Below are 19,469 nucleotides of genomic sequence, written 5' to 3' on the forward strand. Positions count from 1 at the left end.
TTTCTTACATATGCCACAACGTGGATGAAACTTGAAAACATTCTAAGTGAAATAAGCCAGATGGAAAAGAATATATATTGTATGATTTCATTTAAATGAGGTACCTAGAATAGGCTAATTAAGAGACAGAAAGTAAAACAGAGATTACCAGGGACTGAGGGAAGAAGGGAATGGGAGGTTATTGTTTTTTATATAAAGTTTCTGTTTGGGATTGATGAAAAAGTTCTGGAAATAGTGGTGACAGTTGTAATTGTATATGTACTTAATGCCACTAAACCGTATGCTTTAAAATGGGTAAAATGGTAACATTTAACATGTTTTATCACAATAAAGAGGAAAAAGGCATATATTAAAATCATAAATCTATATAGTGTCTAAGTAATTTGTCTTAAAATTTCCTCCCTGAACTCTCAGAGAACAGAAAATGTTCTTTCTAATCTAACCTTTGTATGAAAATAAATAACAAAATTAGTCTCACACAATCACTTGGAAATGTTTATCTTTATTTCAGAACAATCTATAAAATTTTATCTAGATAAAGGTCTTTTTAGCACTTCTCATAGGTTATGACAGTTTTACGTCTATAGACCCATAGTCAAAGCAGCAAAACTAAGTCCCCTTACCCAAACTGAGGTCACCAAGAAATGGGGTACGAGATAGGTGATGAAACCTGCTGTAATCACTCCCTATTTGCAAGATGACCTCTTTTGCATTCCCAAAAAGTCTACTTTGATTCCTAATATACCAATTAAAAAAAAATCATTCCCTTTATACTATAAACGATAGTTTAAATCAGTTGACCCTTCTGCTGCAATAAGGTTCAGCAAAACTGTACCACTTCCAGCAAACCTACTGTGCCTATCTATACTCAAGAAGCGGTCTGGTTATTGAAGAAGTGCTAGTCTCTTCTAAGTCTTTCCTCAGGATCCACACATCAGACATTCATCTCTATTCTCCAAAGAGCACACCATAGCTGCTGTGTTCCTTTCTTTCTCTTCCTCTTTTGATGCCTTTTCCTTATCTTTCAGCTTCTCTTTATTTAGCGTGAACTGGATCGGATTAGCTGCTGGTCTTGTCCTTAAATAATACATTCCAGTCTTCAAACCCTACACGGGAAGTAAATATAATTATTAGGAGAAACTGTGAGAACACTAGACATTCAAGACCAATGTTTAAAATACATTTCCATAAACCAGGTCAAATTGTTTTCCAAACTTGGAATTCTATCTCCTCTAGGAAGCCCTCTCAAAAATGCCTAAAGAGTCAGTTCTTTTTACTCCTAAAACAAACTTACATCTTTGGATCTATCAAATGCTTTTGTTCTCTAGTCTTTTTTAAAATTGTTATGTGTATGAATTCCAAGTTTGCCTAAGACAACATGTCTACTTTAGATTATAACTATTTAGAGGGCTAGACTGTATCTCTGTATAAGAACAGACTGACTACTTCAAGGATAAGAATCATCTTTTATTCACAGAGTAATCAGGGGGAGCATTTCATTAACTATATAAATGTTTAACACATGTACTGTATACTTGAAACTAATAAAAAAAAAAAGCATCTTTTATTCAGTTTTCCCAGTCCTGGCACACAGTATATGCTCAATAAATGTTTTTTAAAATTAAAAGATAAATTTGCAATTCTATATAAACATGAAGCACATTGCCAAGGAATAAGACTGTAATCCAGAATCATAAGACTTGGCAATGACTAGCTAAGTAACAGGCTTTTATATTGTAGATATATAAAGTAGGAGAAACAATGGATGCTTGAAGCTAGCTGAGGTGTATAAAGTTTTATTGTAGAGATGGCTGCAGTGCACAACATGGCCTAGGGAAGAGATACCAAAAGCCAATGGCCTAGGGAAGAGATACCAGAAGCCAAGAGATCAGTTAAGAAGTTAATAATAGTGGTGGAATAGGAAGATATTCAAGAAACAGTACAAAAGAACAACCGACACAACTTGGTAAGTAACTGCATAGAGAGTAAAGGGAGGATCATAAGTAACTCCAAGGATGCAAGCCTATGAATTAAATAATCTTAAAGAAACAAAAAAAATCCAAGTAAGAGCTTAATCTAGTACAAAAACCATGGGCTGGTTTTAACATATTGGATTTGAAGGGAAAGAAGAACTTCCAGTTGCAATATTTAATAGGTAGCTAGAATACGAAACTGTATCAATTGTAAAATACCCCAAGCTGGCAGTAAGCCCTCCTTCATATCCTCTACTAACCTGCTTCCAGCCGTAGAAGTGCATACTAGTGAGTTTGCCATAGTTAGGCTCAGCAATATGGATGTTCAAAGACTGGCTTTGATCAATGAAAGCACCTCTCTCAACTGCCATTTTGAGAACAGTTTTCTGAGAGATTTCCCACACAGTCTTATAAAGTTGCTTCAGGTCATCAGGAATTTCTGGAATGCTCTGAAGAAGGAAACCCAAAGAAAGCAGTATGATCAATAGAATAATGACCCAAGGGTCTGGCCTTGGTTCTACTTCCTGCCAGATCTGACCCTACCATTTGGTATAATTAAGATGATCCTTATCAAGTTTCCTAAGACTGCTCACTTCTGGCTTAGAAAGTCTAACAAAATTCCATCTAACCAATAAAATATCAGGTAGTGATTTAAGATCCATCTTTAAACTGGTTTATGGCCAAAACATTGATTGTTCTAGAGGTATTTTTAAAGGCAGGAAAAGTCAGAGCTAACAAGCAATAAATGACCCTTGAGTTTTGCAGAAAACAAACAATCAGGGCTATAACACCCAGGAACATGATCCAGGGAAACACTGAGACAAAACCCTTTACATAAGTTAGGACCCCAAAACTCCACTTGAAGTCAATAGAAAATGTTTACTTAGATCCAGGGTTAGCTTGCATCAAAACATCTAGACTGGTTAATGCTACAGTTTCTATCAAAAAGTACTGAAATATTACAGCAATCTTTATCTGCTGCCAAACAAACGTTTAGCCAGGGACCTCTATTTAGAAATCAATGTTTCTTGATTCTCAGTTGCAAATATTTTACTGTTAACTAACTGTAGCTGTCTTTTGAACTATCAGTCCTTGATTGCCATCATAATTTTTAATTAAGTTTGACTCTAATTTCAGATTTTTTATCTGATGCACTTTGGAATTACCTAAGGAGTCTTTAAAAAATACTGATGCCTGGCTCCCATTCCCAGATATTTTCATTTAATTGGTATGGGGTGCAATCTAAGTATAGGATTTTAAAAGCTCCCCAACTGATTCTAATGTGCAGAGAACTTGGAAACTACTGCTCTATACCATTGCACAAACAAAAGAGTAAGGCCTAGCTATGTGAAGATGAACAGAAATGAACAGATCTATATAAACCTATGTGACCACAATGAATAGTCATTCTTTTTCTCCACTGCCTGGGATAAGTGAGAAAGTACCAATATCCAGTTAGCTCCCCTTTTTTTTTTCATTCTGTACCTGGATAGAGCCATTGCATGCAATAATCTGATTTTTCATCTCTTCATTCCACAAGCCCCGCTCAGTAAGATCTTTCAGTAAGTGAGGGTTTACAATCTGAATGGAAAAGCAGAAAAGATGTAAAGGAATAAATAACTAACAGTGACAGGGCCTAAACAGGATCACAGGCCTAGAGCTTAAAGTAAATAAAATCTCTAAAGAATTATTTAACATTAAATTGCTTGGTAATTTCTATTTTTTATAAAACTGAGAGGCCCATTCCATCACATGAAAGCTATACTCCTTTAAAATCTTGATAATTTTTATTCAAGAAACATAACATATGGTATTTGCAAAAGTGAAAAGAGCTAACATTGCCTAAGCTGAGTAAACCTATGTGGATTGATTCTTTTTTTTTCCCTAAGTAAGAATACAATACTTAAAATGAGAAATGTTTTCACCCCAAACCTTATAGAAATTTATTTCAGGATATCAGCAAATTCACAAATAAAAATCTTTTAAATTAGTGGTTCTCAACCCTTAGCTGCACATCAGAATTACCCAGGAAACTTAAAAACAAACAAACAACAACAAAAAAAAACACTGGTCCCACCCATGAAAAATTCTAATTTGTAACGAAGGCTGAGAACAACTGTCTTAAATGATGCTTCTACATATATCTTAAGTATCACCAGCTTAAACATCTGAGGTTATAGTATACATCACTGTGACAACAGAATGTTTATATATCACATGAACTTTAATATGAACAAGTTACTTTCCTACTCAATCCTCAATTGTTCATTCTTTTGGCATATTTAAAATGTCTATTATGTGCTTAAATAACATAAAACAGTATTAGGGATGAAGATGACTCATTTTATCAAAGCTATGCCTCCACAGTAAGATAAAAAGGCATACAGAAAATAAGTTAGCAATTACTCTCAACAACAGGCTTTTGAAAGATTTCCCTGTAGGTCTGTCTAGTTGTGATCTCACCTGAAATTCTCCTGACAAGACTCTGCGAGTGTAGATGTTGCTGGTATATGGTTCAATGGACTCATTATTTCCAAGAATCTGAGCAGTTGAAGCAGTAGGCATAGGGGCAATAAGTAAACTATTTCTTATACCATACCTAAAGAAAAGGAGATTATTAGGTGCTGCTCCTAAAGCTACAATATCCCAGGAAGGCAGCTACTTTAAGTCATTGTAGTAAATGCAGCTGCTGTGAGTAACATAATACAGGCATTAGATTCACATACGGATTTTTTTAATTTAACCCCTACAGGGATACAACTCCACAGTTTGGGTAACATAGCTCACCCCTCTCCTAAATGCCTGACTCCTAAACAGAATAATTTCTGCTGCTGGCAATCCTTATCATGCCATGGCTTATGCAACTTGCACTGTGGCACTCAGGAATCATAGCAGTTGATACATTATCTTAACCAGGGAAACACATGTCTGTTAGAGAATCCCCACCTGTATCAGAGTATACTCATTCAACCTTCACTTTTCTAAGTACCTATGTAATCACTGTGCTAGGCCCTTTCAGGAAACATAATGATGTGAAAGCGGTCAGAATCAGACATTTACCACAAGTCACCATTATCCCAAATAGGACAATGAATAGGGAAAATTGTGTTCAAAGTACATTCTTGACTTCTTCTATTATCTCTTCAATTATAAGTTCCTAAAAGAATGTCAAGATCTTTTGACTCTAGTCAATGCCAAAGAGAGTGCTTAAGAAAGAATATACTATCTGAACACAGAAATCTTCCAATGCTCTCAGGTCCTCTTTAAAAGCTCAGCATAAGAGATACCTAGACTGGGCATACAACATTTAAATGTCAAATACAAATATTTGCAAACATTTTTATTTACACTTTAACTATTTGTGTTACATGTCTTGCTTAGTCTGAAGTTTCTCAAACCCAAAGAGCTTGTCTTTTCTACATTCAGTGTCTCTGGATTCATATAGTACTTAGCACAGAGCCTAATATCCTAATGGATTCTGGGTTCTCACTATCAATCTAGTTGTCAGGCATTGAGCAAGCCATAGCTATCTCCATGTCTTTACTTCCTCAGTAAAGTGGACAGTGGTTTCCTGTCCACAGACAGGAAAACATTTGGAAGTCGTGTGTGTGTGTGTGTGTGTATACACATATATATATGTCATATATATATATATGATATAGCCAAAATATGAAATTATCTGTAATCATTAAAAACATTAGGTAGAACTGCATCTACTAAAAGAGAATGATCTCCAAAATAAGTCACTAAATATAAAGTCTCGGAATATATCAAGTTTGATCACATTTATAACAAAACCGTATGTGCGCATCTGCAAACATACTGGAAAAAGTAGAAAAATACACACCATTAATAATGGTTATCTCTAAAAAAAGGAATAAGTTGGTTTTTTCTTTTGTTAGATAAGTGGCTGGCAGAAGAGATATAAAGAAGAGTTTTTACTTATTTCTATATGTGAACTTTATTAACAATGAATGTGTATTCATGTATTAACTTTGAAATTTAATAAGGTTGTATATTAAAAAATACATAAACTACAGTATTTTGAGAAAAACAAAATAAAATAGAGTACAAATCCATTTTTGCAAAAGTTGCATTTGCATGTAAATACATGCACACTTGCTCAGGAGAAAGTCTGAAGGATGACAGACAAAAACAGGCAAACAAGTTTTTGTGGGGAGGGGGTACTGGGGTAATTTTCATTTTACTCTCTTTCCACACGTTTTTCTAAAATTTTGAACAAATATTATTAGAGTAATAAAACACTTTTAAGTCAAATAGATATTTTTAAAGAGCATTTTAAAACTATTGCTTCTTTTTGCAAATATAGAAACTTTGTATTTATCCAGAGATGACAGACTCATGACAGAAAATAAAAACAACTTATTATTCACTTAGCAAACATTCTCCCTGCCCTCAAATCTCTCACATTTATTAGCTTGAAAGACCTACAAAGACTCAATTTTCACATTTTTCTTTGATGCAATTTAACACATTATACCCTCCAAAAGCTCTTCCTAAATCCCTTATTCCTATGACAATCAATTCAACAAAAGCCATTTATGTGCCAAATGTAGTTAAACAATAAATTAAAGTGAAACACATTTAAAAAGTAAGCACATCTGATCTAGGTAGTTAAGCCTCTAAAACAAGATCAACTAATAATATCTACTATATATTGAAATATTTCCATTGCACCAAGCAATTTACAGATTACATGTATTATGAAGTATTTAAACAACAGTTCTGTAGATAGGTCATTTTAGCCCCATTTAAAGGAGAAAAATCAGTTTCAGAAGTTAAAATAACATAACTAAATTCTGAAGAGCCAGGATGAAAACCTGAACCCTCTTTACTTCAAAGGTACTTTACATGTCTTTACTTACTTTGCAATCTTCTCCTTGAGAAGTTTCCAGTCCCATAAGTCTGTAGGAGTAACATTCCACATATCATACTGTAGAATCTAAGGAATAAACAACCCAATATATCACTCTATGACAATTTAAAACTATAACAAAAAGCAAATGACTAACTGGTCATGCATGCCCTCACATCCCAACAAATGCTGTCTTTTAGTAGAGGGATCCCCAACCCCCGAGCCGCGGACTAGTACTGGTCAGTGGCCTGTTAGGACCTGGCCACACAGCAGGAGATGAGTGGCAGGCCAGCAAGCGAAGATCTGCAGCCGCTCCCCAGTGCTAGCATCACTGCCTCAGCTCCACCTCAGATCATCAGACATTAGATTCTCACAGGAGTACCACTCCCTGGTGCCAAAAAGGTTGGGGACCGCTGTTCTAGTATAACTGTGTAAAGAATACAAGGTCTAGAGATTTTCTTGGATTAATTTCCAAGAAGTCATATTGAAAAGAAACAAGCTAAAAAAATTGGTTAAGGCTTACTTCTTCCCCATGTCCCTGCTGAGACCCCTCAGAGGACCTATACCATACATACAAACCAGGAAATCCTAACATTCATGAAAGTGTGTTGCTGAAATGCACTTTTTCTATAGTAAAAGCCTTACTCTTATTTGCTTGCAAATATTAGCTATTTACTTAATTAACAAACACCTATTTCCAAACAATACCACATCAGATTTCCTAAATACCAGCAGGAAGGTCGGAACTAAAATTAACATCTCATTTTACGTGGAAGACAATCATAAAACCAGTAATATATGCAGTGTGAAAGGTAGAATTCTGACAGCCTCCATATTCCCATTCCTGGTACACAGTCCATGTATATATAATCTCCTCCTCTTGAGTGTGTACAGGACCTGGAAATATGATGGATGCCTCACTAAATTATGGCAAAAGTGAAGGGTTTATGCAGATGTAATTAAGGTTGCAAATCAATCAATTTGAGTTAAACAAAAGAGAGATTATCATGGATGGACCTAACTTACCAAAGGAAAATTGTCAAAAGAATGCCTGAACTGGGCCCTTCTTGAAGTGAAGGAGACTGAAAAAGATGCCATGAGTTCTAGAGCTGCAAGAAAATGAATTCTGCCAACAACCAGGTGAGCTTGGAGCAAGACCTTGAGCCTCAGATGAGACCACAGCCTCTAGCAACACCTTGTCCGTAGCCTTGTGCAAACCAAAAAAGATGACCCAGCTAAGCTGAGCCTAGACTCCTGACCCATGAAAACTAAGAAAATGAATGTTGAGAATTCTTTTAATTTTTCAATTAGTTGACATATAATACTTTATTAGTTTTGATGTACAACATAGTAATTAGACATTTACATATACACCTTACAAAGTGATCATCCCAGTAAGTCCAGTACCCGTCTGACACTATACATAGTTATTACAATATTAACTATATTTCCTCTGCTGTACTTTTCATCCCCGAACTAATTCTATAGCTGGCAATTTATACTTCTTAATCTCTAATCCCTTTTCATCCAATCCCACAACTCACCTCCCATCTGGCAACCATCAGTGTGTTCTTTGTATTTATTCATTTGTTTTGTTTCCTTTTCTTAGATTCCATATATAAGCAAAATCACATGGTACTTATCTTTCTCTGACTTACTTCACTTAGCATAATACCCTCTAGATCCATCCATGTTGCTGCAATTGAGATTTCATTTTTATTTGTGGCTAATATTCCATTGCATATATGTACATCTTTATCCATTCATCAGTTGATGGACACTGAGGTAGCTTCCATATGTTGACATTGTAAATAATGCTGCAATGAACATAAGAATGTACATAACCTTTTGAATTAGTGTTTTGGATTTCTTCAGATAAATATCCAGAAGTGGAATTGCTTGTTCATATGGTAGTTCTACTTTTTAATTTTTTTGAGGAAACTGCATACTGTTTTCCATAGTGGCTCCAACAGTGCATAATGGCTCCCTTTTCTCTACATTCTCCCCAACACTTGTTTGTTGATTTATTGATGATATCCACTGACAGGTGTGAGGTGATCTCACTGTGCTTTTGATTTGCATTTCTCATCTGTTGTCCATCTGTATGTCCTCTTTAGAGAACTGTTCAGATCCTCTGCCCATTTTTTAATTGGATTTTTTTTTTTTTGGTATTAAGTTTTATGACTTCTTTACATATTTTGGATATTAATCCCTTATCAGATATATCAGTGGCAAATACCTTCTCCCATTGAGTAGATTGTCTTTTCATTTTATTGGTTTCTTTTGCTGTGCAATGGGACTAGTTTGACGTAGTCTCATTTATTTTTCCTTTGTTTCCCTTGCCTGAAGAGATATACCCATAAAAATATTGCTAAGAGCAATTTCAGAGTTTACTGCCCATGTTTAATCTAGTTTTATGGTTTCAAGTCTTACATTTAAGTCTTAAATCCATTTTGAGGTTTTTTTCATATATGGTAAAAGACAGTGATTTTTTTTAATGTATCTTCCAGTTTTCCCAACATCATTTATTGAAAAGATAGTCTTTACCTCATTGTATATTCTTGCCTCCTTTGTCATTGATTAAATGACCATATATGCGTGGATTTATTTCTGGGCTATTCTGTTCCATTGATCTACATGTGTTTTTATGCCAGTACCATGTGTTTTGATTACTATAGGCTTATATACAGTTTGATATCAGGTGGCACGATACAGCCAACTTTGTTTTCTCAAGCTTGTTTTGGCTATTTGGGGTCTTCTGTGGTTCCATACAAATTTTAGAATTATTTGTTCTACTTCTGTGAAAAATGTCATTGGTATTTTGATAGGGGTTGCATTGACTCTGTAGACTGCTTTGGGTAGTAAAGACATTTTAAAGTGTTAGTTCATCCTATCTATGAGCACAGTACAGCCTTCCATTTATTTGTATCTTCAATTCCTTTCTTGAATGTCTTATAATTTTCCAAGTACATGTCTTTTACCTCCTTGGTTAAATTTATTACTAGGTTTTTTTGGGGGGAGGAGGATTGTTTTCTTAATTTTTTTTCTGATAGTTACTGGTGTATAAAAATGCAACCAATTTCTGAATATTAATTTTGTATTCTGCTACTTTATTGAATTCATTTATCAGTTCTAATAGTTTTTGATGAAATTTTTAGGGTTCTCTATATATAGTATCATGTCATCTGCAAATAATGAGTTTTACTTCTTCCTTTCCAATTTGGATGACTTATTTTTCTTGTCTGATTGCTGTAGCCAGGACTTCCAACACTATGTTAAATAAAAGTAGTGAAACTGAACATTCTTCTCTTGTTCCTGATCTTAAGCAAAGTTTTCAGCTTCTCAGAGTTGAAGGTAATGTTACCTGTGGGTGTCTTACGCGGCCTTTATCATTTTGCTGAGAGTTTTTATCATAAATGGATGCCGGATTTTGTCAAATGCCTTTTCTGCATCTTTTGATGTGATCACGTGACTTTTATCCTTCATTATGTCGTATACCATATTAATTGATTTGCAGATATTGAACCAACCCTTCATCCCAGGAATAAATATCACTTGGCCATGGTATATGATCCTTTTAACATACTGCTGAATATAGTTTATTAATATTTTGTTGAGGATTTTTGTGTATATTTTCATCAGGGATAGTGGGCTATAATTTTTTTTGTAGTCTGGTTTTGGTATCAGGGTAATGCTGGCCTCATAAATGAGTCTGGGACCCTTCCCTCCTCTTCAATTCTTTGGAATAGTTTGAGAAAAATAGGTACCAATTCTTCTTTTAAAGTTTTTTTTTGTATTTTAGTAAAATATACATAAAATTTAACATCTTAGCCATTTTTAAGTACATCGTTCAATGGTATTAAGTACATTCACACTGTTGTGCAACCATCACACCATCCATCTCGAGAACTCTTTTCATCTTGCAAAACAGACACTCTATATCCATTAAACAATAACTCCCCATTTCCCCCACACCTCTGGCAACCAGCATTCTGTCTCTATAAGTTTGACTACTCTAGGTACCTTGTATAAGTACAATTATACACTATTTGGCTTCTTTCCCTGAGCATAACATCCTCAAGATTCATCCATGTTGTAGCATGGATCAAAATCCTGTCCTTTTACCTTAAATTTATTTTTCAATTACAGTTGACACACAATACTTTATTAGTTTCAGGTGTACAACACCTGAAGACATTTATATAGCTTACAAAGTGATCACACCAATAAGTCTAGTACTCTTCCAACACAATACAAAGTTATTACAATATTATTGATTATATCCCCTATGCTGTACTCTTACATCCCTGTGATTCTTACAGCTGGCAGTACGTACTTCTTAACCTTTTACTTTTTCACCCATCTCACTAAGCCCCCTTCCACATGGCGACAATCAATATGTTCTCTGTATCTATTAGTTTGCTTGTTTCATTTGTTCATCTACTTTGCTTTTTAGATTCCACATATAAGCAAAATCACGTGGCATCTCTGATTTACTTCACTTAGTGTAATACCCTCCAAGTCCATCCATGCTGTAGCAAATGGTTAAGATTTCATTCTTATTCCATTGTATATATGCACCACATCTTTATCCATTCATCTATCGATGGACACTGAGGTGGCTTCCATATCTTGACTGTTGCCAATAGTGCTGCAATAAACATAGGGATGCATATATCTTTTTGAAATATGTTTTGGATTTCTTTAGATAAACATCTAGAAGTGGAACTGCTGGGTCATATGGTAGTTGTAATTTTAGGTTTTTGAGAAACCTCCATACTATTCTCCATAGTGGCTGCACCAATTTACAATCCCATCAATAGTGCATAAAGGTTCCCTTTTCTCCACATCCTCGCCCAAACTGGTTGTTTGTTGATTTACTGATAGCCATTCTGACAGGTGTGAGGTGACCTCACTGTGCTTTTGATTTGCATTTCCTTCATGATTAGTGACGTTGAGCATCTTTTCGTTATGTCTATTGGCCATCTGTATGTTCTCTTTGAAGAAATGCCTGTTCAGGTCCTCTGCCAATTTTTTAATAGGATTGTTTGGGGGGTTTTTTTGGCATTAAGTTCCTTATATATTTTGAATATTAACCCTTATCAGATGTTTCACTAGCAAATGTCTTTTGCTATTGAGTAGGCTGTCTTTTCGTTATGTTGTTTCCTTCACTGTGCAAAAACTTTTTAGTTTGATGTAGTCCCATTTGTGTATTTGTTTCCCTTGCCTGGGGAGACATATCTAAAAAAGATATTGCTAAGAGTAATGTCAGAGTGTACTGCCTATATTTTCTGATTTCAGATATTACATTTAAGTCTTTAATCCATTCTGAGTTTATTTTGGTATATGGTGTAAGGAAGTAGTCTAGTTTCATTTTTGAACATACCTATCTAGTTTTCCCAACATCATTTATTGAAGAGATAGCCTTTACTCCATTGTATATTCTTGCCTCCTTTGTCACAGATTAGTTGACCACTCAGGCATGGATTTATTTCTAGGCTCTCTTTCCTGTTCCAATGATCTACATGTCTAATTTTGTGCCCACACAATGCTGGTTTGATTACTATAGCCTGGTAGTAAAAGCATTTCTCAAATGCTTTTTCTGCATCTGTTGATATTTTTACCCTTCATTTTCTTTATGTGGTATATCACATTAGTTGATTGTGGATACTGAACGAAACCTGTCATCTCAGAAATAAATCATACTTGTTCATGGTATATAATCTATTACTGTATTCTTAAATTCAGTTTGCTAATATTTTCTTGAGGATTTCCTCATCTGTGTTCACCAGGGATATTGGCCTATAACTTTATTTTTGTAATGTGTTGGAATCAGGGTATTGCTGGCCTGCTAAAATGAGCCTGGTATCCTACCCTCCTCTTAAAATTTTTGAAATAGTTTAGGAAGGAGACGTGTTAAGTATTCTTTGAATGTTTGGTAAAATTCACCTGTGAAGCCATCTGGTTCAGGACTTTTGACTGTTGGGAGGTTTTGATTACTGATTCAATTTCATTAATAGTTCTTGGTCTGGTCAGATTTTGTTTCTTCTTGATTCAGTGTTGGACAATTGTATGTTTCTAGGAAAGACTGTATGTTTCCCAGAAATTTATCCTTTTCTTCCAGTTTGTCCAATTTGTTGCCACATTGTTCATAGTATTTTCTTACAATCCTTCTGTATTTCTGTGATATCAATTGTTACTTATCTTTCATTTCTGATTTTATTTGGATCCTCTTTTTTCTGGATGAGTCTGATTAAAGGTTTAGCAATTTTATTTATCTTTTTCAAAGAACCAGCTCTTGGTTTCATTGATCTCTTATAGTTTTTTTAGACTCTATTTGTTTATTTCCACACTTTATTATTTCCTTCCATCTGCTCGCTTTGGGTTTATTTATTCTTCTAAAAAAAACCCTAGTTCCTAGTTTTAAGTTTACATTATTTATTTGAGATTTCTGTTTCTTGAGGTAGGCCTGTATTGCTATGAATTTCCCTCTTGGGTTTGCTTTGGCTGTGTCCCACAGATTTTGGGGGTCGCTGTATTTTCATTTTTCTTTGTCTCAGGGTACCTTTTGATTTTTCTTGATCTCATTGTTAATCCATTCATTGTTTAGCAGCTTTTTTTAGCTTCCATGTTTTTGTTTTTCGGTTTTCTTCTTATAACTGATTTCTACTTTTATATCATTGTGTTTGTAGAAGATGCTTGATATTTCAATGTTCTTAATTTTCCTGAGACTTGTTTTGTGGCCTAACATGTGGTCTACCCTGGAAAACGTTCCATGTGCACTTGAGGAAATAGTATATTATGCTTCTTTTGGGTAAAGTGTTCTAAAAGTATTAATTAAATCCATTTGGTCTAATGTGTCAAAGAAGGCTGCTCTTTCCTTGCTGATTTTGTCAAGATGTCCTATCCATCGATGTCAATGGAGTGTTAAAGTCCCCTACTGTTACTGTATTACTGTAAATCTCTCCATTTATGCCTGTCAATATTTGCTTTGTATATTTAGGTACTTCTACATTGGTTGTGTAAGTGTTTACAAGTTATAACTTCTTGTTGGATTGAGCCCTTTATCATTATAAAATGCCCTTCTTTGTCTCTTGTTACAGCCTTTGTTTTAAAGTCTATTTTGTCTAATATAAGTATTGCTACCCTGGCTTTTTCATCATTTCCATTTGCATGAAATGTTCTTCCATCCCTGTACTTCCAGTCTGTGTGTGTCTTTTGATCTGAAGTATAGGTGGCATATGGGTCTTGTTTTCTTATCCATTCAGCCACCCTATTTCTTTTGATTGGAGCATTTAATCCATTTACATTTAAGGTAATTATTGATAGGTACATGGTTATTGCTATTTTATTAATCATATTTTCTATCTTTCTTTACCTTTCTTTTTAAAGAAATCCCTTTAACATTCCTTTTCATCCTGGGTTTGGTTGTTATAGGAATTCTGTTCAGCTAGGCTTCAGGTGGATCTCAGTGATGGTTGTTCTAAAATTGTTAATTTTGATGTGATCATGGAACAAGGAGAGCAGAGTTTATCTACTCTTCCATTTTGACCCTGGGTACAGCCTGTCTTGAACATATGTTGCTTTAATCCACAGCTTATCATTAGAAAACTAATACAGTTAACATTCTTCTTAAGTAATTTTAGCAATGACTAGTTGTGAATAAGAGATTAAAACAGAGTTCCTTTTTACTCCAGAAGACAAAAGTACCATATTGGTCTCCTATGGCTGGTTTAACAAATTATCACAAACTTGGTAGCTTAAAATGACAAAATTAATTTTCTCATAGTTCTGGTGGCCAGAAGCCCAAAATCAACATGTTGGGAGGGCCATGCTCCTTCCAGATGCTCTAGAGGAGGTCATGTTCTTTGACTCTTTTAGCTTCTAGTGGCTGTCAGCATTCCTGGGTTGTGGCTGCATCACTCCAATTTCTGCCTCTATGGTCATGTTACCTCTTCTTCCTCTCTGTCTCTTAAAAGAACTGTCATTGGATTTAGGGCCCATCTGGATAACTCAGGATAATCTCATCTCTAAATCCTTAATTACATCTGCAAAGACCTTTTTTACACTAAATAAGGTAACATTCACAGGTTCTAGGAATTAGAATGTAATCTTATCTTTTTGAGGGCTACCATTCAGCCTATTATAGGAACTCAAGGCAAAAAGACATATTATTCAACTTAACTGGTGTTTCCCCAGCCATGCACACAATGCACACACACTCCACACATGTGCAGGCTGCTCAGGCTACAGCAGAGCCCATGGTGCCCAGCAGCTCCAAGCTGACCTGCCTGCCTCCTCATGGCCAGTGGCAACCCCACAATGGCAAGGCTCACGCAAAAGGGGGTGGCGGGCGCAGCAGGGAGAAGACTGTGCAGAGCGGGTACCATGGGCAAAGCAGACAGCGAACGAAGAGGGGACTGGGCAGAGACAGTATAAACACACAGACTTCGTCTAGTGAACCCCCAGGGAGGGAGGCATGCACACAGAATATAAAAAAAAATTTTTTTCACCCATATACTTACTCCTTTGCTGACTGGAGAGCCCTTGTAGGTTTCATATGGGCCATGCTCCTTGGCCAGATCACAGCTGGCTTCCAAGGCTCCATAATAAATGGTTTCAAAGATTTGCTTATTCAATAACTGGGCCTCTGGACTCTCAAAAGGATACCTCATCAGAATAAAAGCATCTGCCAGACCTTGTACCCCAATTCCAATGGGGCGATGGCGTTTATTTGATAAGTATGCCTTTGTGCCAATAGATTTAGAGAAAAAAGAGACATTACTGAACAGAAAAAGCCAACGTTCTGTACCAAATAACATATACTCTTTTTATCTCAGTTTTCTCACACCATTCCAGTGATGACCATTTAAACGATGACTGGCAGGGAAACTGTGATAAACTTTCTCCACCTTAGATTTCAATAATTACCAATAAGCAGAGATATTTATTCATACCTCCGGGATAGGGTAGTAGTTAATATCAATAATTTTATTCAAGTTCCGAACAATGACTTTGGTGACTTCAGCCAACTTCTTGAAGTCGTATGTGTGTTCTGGTGTGACATACATATTCAGGGCCAGGGAAGCCAAGTTACAAACTGCAACCTGGAATGTAGAGAAAAAGGTCAAGAATCACACAATTTTTATTTCTTCCCTGTGTCTGTGACACTATTATATAGGCATCTAATACTCTGATATTAAAATTTTTCATTTTTATCTTTGACTTCTCCCTCTTCATCATTCACCAGTTCATTTCTGAATCCCAGTACCTATTCACATATGTGAGTTTTAACATGTTCCAGTGAAACAGGTAAGATGAAGAGAACCCTGTGTTCCATAGTACACAGCTCTATTACCAAACTTATACTATGCTGTGATTGTTTATGTACATCTGTTTTAGTCAGTAATGTGCGCTGTCCAATACAATAATCACTAACCACATGTAGCTATTTAAAATTAAATGAAATTTAAAATTCAGTTTCTCGGCTGTACTAATCACATTTCAAATGCTCAAGAACCACCAGATACAGGACATTTACATCACTGCAGAAAGCTCTTCCTAATTACACATGCCAACCTCACCGTCACTGAGATTCTGACTAGCCCTTTATAACAGAGGACCCAAGTTTGTGATTTTTGGAAAACGCTCTTCAGGTGATTTTTCCTCTATCTATGCTTTCTATTTACTAGGTGGTGACCCTTCTCAGATAGGAATCATATCTTATTTATCCCTATATTTTTAGTACTAGCAATGCATCTGGCATGTACTAAATGCTCAATAATGATGAACACACCTTCTTTTTCCATTTTGATTATGACTATCCCAATTCAAACCCTCAACTCCTCTCACCTCATGCCCTTCATACCTACTCAATTCTATACTTGTTGCCAAAGAAACCATTTTTAAAACATAGCTCAGATCACATAAGTCTGATAAATGCCAGAGAGAAAAATAAGGTAGGAAAAGAAGACAGAGTATCCTGGGGATAAGGATGGAAGGAGTGCCATTTTTAAAAAGAGCTGTCAAAGATCTCACTGAGAACATGACGTATGAACAAATAACTGAAGAGGTTAGAAAGCAAGCCATCTGGCTACATGGGGGGAAGAGCATTAACAGCAAAAATCCTGAGGCAGGAGCATGTATGCTAAGTTTGAGAAACAGCACAGAAATTAGTAGAGCTAGAGCACAGTGAGCAAGGGGGAAGGTAACAGCAGGTAAAGTGGGGATACCCAGTTGTATAGGACCTTATAGGGCACTATAAGATTACTGGATGGAAATGAAGTACTGACACATGCTACAACATGCATAAATAAGCTTTAAAACGAGGTAAGTGAAAGAAGCCTGACACAAAAGGCCTAATGTTACAAGATTCCATCTAAATAGAATGCCCACAATAGGCAAATCCAAAGACAGAAAATAAATTAGTGGTTACCAGAAAAGGAGAACAGGGTGCGACTGCTAAGAAGTTGAAGGTTTCTTTCTAGGGTGATGAAAATGTCCTAGAATTAGATACTGGTGATAGTTGCACAACCTTGTGAGCATACTAAAAAACAATGAATTACATACTTTACAAGGGTGGAGTTTATGGTATGTGAATTATATCTCAATTTAAAAAAGGATGGACTCTGGATGGGTTAGAAAGTCAAAGAGGAGAGCTGTGCAAGGTAATGATCTGATCCGATTTTTGTTTTTAAAAGGGTCACTCTAGTCTCTGTAAAAAAAAATCTATCTTGTATAATGGTTAGAGTATATGTCAATTTCTTCCAACTAAATTATAAGTTTCCAGAGGAAACTGGCAGGGACTGAGCCATATTCATTTATATTTCCGGAGCACTTACTACAGTTGTCTTACATATAGGTGGTGCTCAATAAATTTTGTTAAACTGCAACCTTAGCAGTATACTCAACTCACTATTTTCATCCTGATTTTTCATTTGTCATATTTTTTAGGCCCTAGAATTTGTGATCTGCTCCTTCTTCATTTCCATAGTTTGCATCCAATATCCAAGCAGCCTGTCATCCAACTACTGCAACAATCTCCTTAAGATGACCTCCAACCTCTTCTTACACCAAGCCACTCTATAACCATAAGCAAGAACTAGCCTTCTCATCCTAGCATTTTGATGTATTCCCTTTCAGAAACCTACAAGGGTTCCCTACTTCTGTGACATGCCAGCTTTCACCTACTAACTCCTTTCCCCTGGCCAAACCCATCTCTCCATATACCAAACCTTAATGCATTTGCTCCATCAAAACAAACTTATTGGACACTCGCTGCACAGAACCTAATCCTATCCCTGATCTGTCATACAGGCTGTTCTTCCCAAATGGAAGTTTTTCCAGAAACTTAAAAAAACAAAAACAAAACAAACAAACAAACAAAACCCTAGGTCTCATTTCTAGCCTTGCCTCTTCTGTGAATCATTAAAGATTTGAGATTAGAATTTTCTCAACATTCACTGAAAGGACTCTATGTGTTTACATACTTTAAACTGAATGAGCATCCTAACACATTTTCGTTTGTCTCAAACTACCATAACTGTATATTGCTATTTTTCTCAAGTAAAGATTATTATAATAATGTGTAAGAAAAAGTTGACAGTCTTCTACATGGCTTTGACTAAAATATATTCAAAGACATAGATCACATCTCTTTCTCCCTTTGTAATTCTATTTTAGTGCCCTTCTGTTTATCAACAAGCTATGAAAACTCCCTTCACTCATCTCAAGTGAAATAAAGTGAGGGAGTCACAAACTGTAACTTCCAAAGATTCTTCTCTCAGTACTAGACTCAGGCAGAAGTTTTTCTACCTACCTCATCTTTGCTAGTATACTCTACTATTTCTGTACACAGGTTGCTGCATTTGATTGTTCCCAGGTTCTGCTGGTTGCTCTGCCGATTACAGGAATCTTTGTAGAGCATGTATGGGGTACCTGTCTCAGTCTGAGACTCAATAATGGCGTACCAAAGCTGCTGAGCTTTTACAACTTTGCGGACACGACCCTGTTTCTCATAACTGAAAGGCAAAGGTAACATTATTTTAATATTTCATAAGAAAATCTTTATTGCAGATAACTTGAAGGCAGACATTAAAATATAATATTATAAAAACTTAAATTTTTTACTAAGTTTTGCAAAGGAAGAAAAAAAACAAGGAATATGATATTCATTTTACCCTCACTAAAACCAGAGGAAAATCAGGCAGTGTTAAATCCCTTCAAATACATCTGATCCCACTAAATCAATACCTTCCATGATTAAAAGAAACAAAAACCTAAAGTAGTCAAATTATGCTATTGTGCTAAAGTAGTACTATTGTTCCATTATTTAATGAACTATTCACATGTGTCCAAGTTGCTCGATTCCTGTGTGCAACACAAAGCATAACTGATTTTATCAAATGAACTGTATGACAAAGCAAAAAAAAAAAACGCTGCTAACTCTTTGCCTTCATTTTTAAAAGCATCAATGGAAAAACCCAAGCAAATATTTACATGTCCCAAAGTTTTAAGTAAAATGGAAACCAAAATTTTAATAAAGATTCAGAAAAAAAAGCTGACCAAAATAAAATTATGAATCATATTCTCTTCTAGATGCTCCCAAAGATTCCTAGAAA

At 35.6% G+C, this 19,469-nt stretch overlaps 1 protein-coding gene across 1 annotated transcript in view; it reads right to left on the reverse strand.

Annotated features, from left to right (window-relative positions):
* Positions 1 to 482: 482 nt before the first annotated feature.
* Positions 483 to 19,469, reverse strand: part of RRM1 (ribonucleotide reductase catalytic subunit M1) — a 37,492-nt gene continuing 18,505 nt past the window's right edge. The window contains exons 12-19 of the mRNA XM_006905823.3: positions 18,668 to 18,869; positions 15,807 to 15,956; positions 15,375 to 15,596; positions 6,860 to 6,936; positions 4,437 to 4,572; positions 3,459 to 3,554; positions 2,234 to 2,422; positions 483 to 1,106 (exon numbers count right to left, since the gene is read on the reverse strand). Of these exons, the coding sequence (XP_006905885.1) occupies positions 921 to 1,106; positions 2,234 to 2,422; positions 3,459 to 3,554; positions 4,437 to 4,572; positions 6,860 to 6,936; positions 15,375 to 15,596; positions 15,807 to 15,956; positions 18,668 to 18,869 (1,258 nt within the window). The 3' untranslated portion in view covers positions 483 to 920. The remainder of the gene's footprint in view (positions 1,107 to 2,233; positions 2,423 to 3,458; positions 3,555 to 4,436; positions 4,573 to 6,859; positions 6,937 to 15,374; positions 15,597 to 15,806; positions 15,957 to 18,667; positions 18,870 to 19,469) is intronic.

Source organism: Pteropus alecto, unplaced genomic scaffold, assembly GCF_000325575.1.
Source record: "Pteropus alecto unplaced genomic scaffold, ASM32557v1 scaffold1001, whole genome shotgun sequence".
Classification (NCBI taxonomy): domain Eukaryota; kingdom Metazoa; phylum Chordata; class Mammalia; order Chiroptera; family Pteropodidae; genus Pteropus; species Pteropus alecto.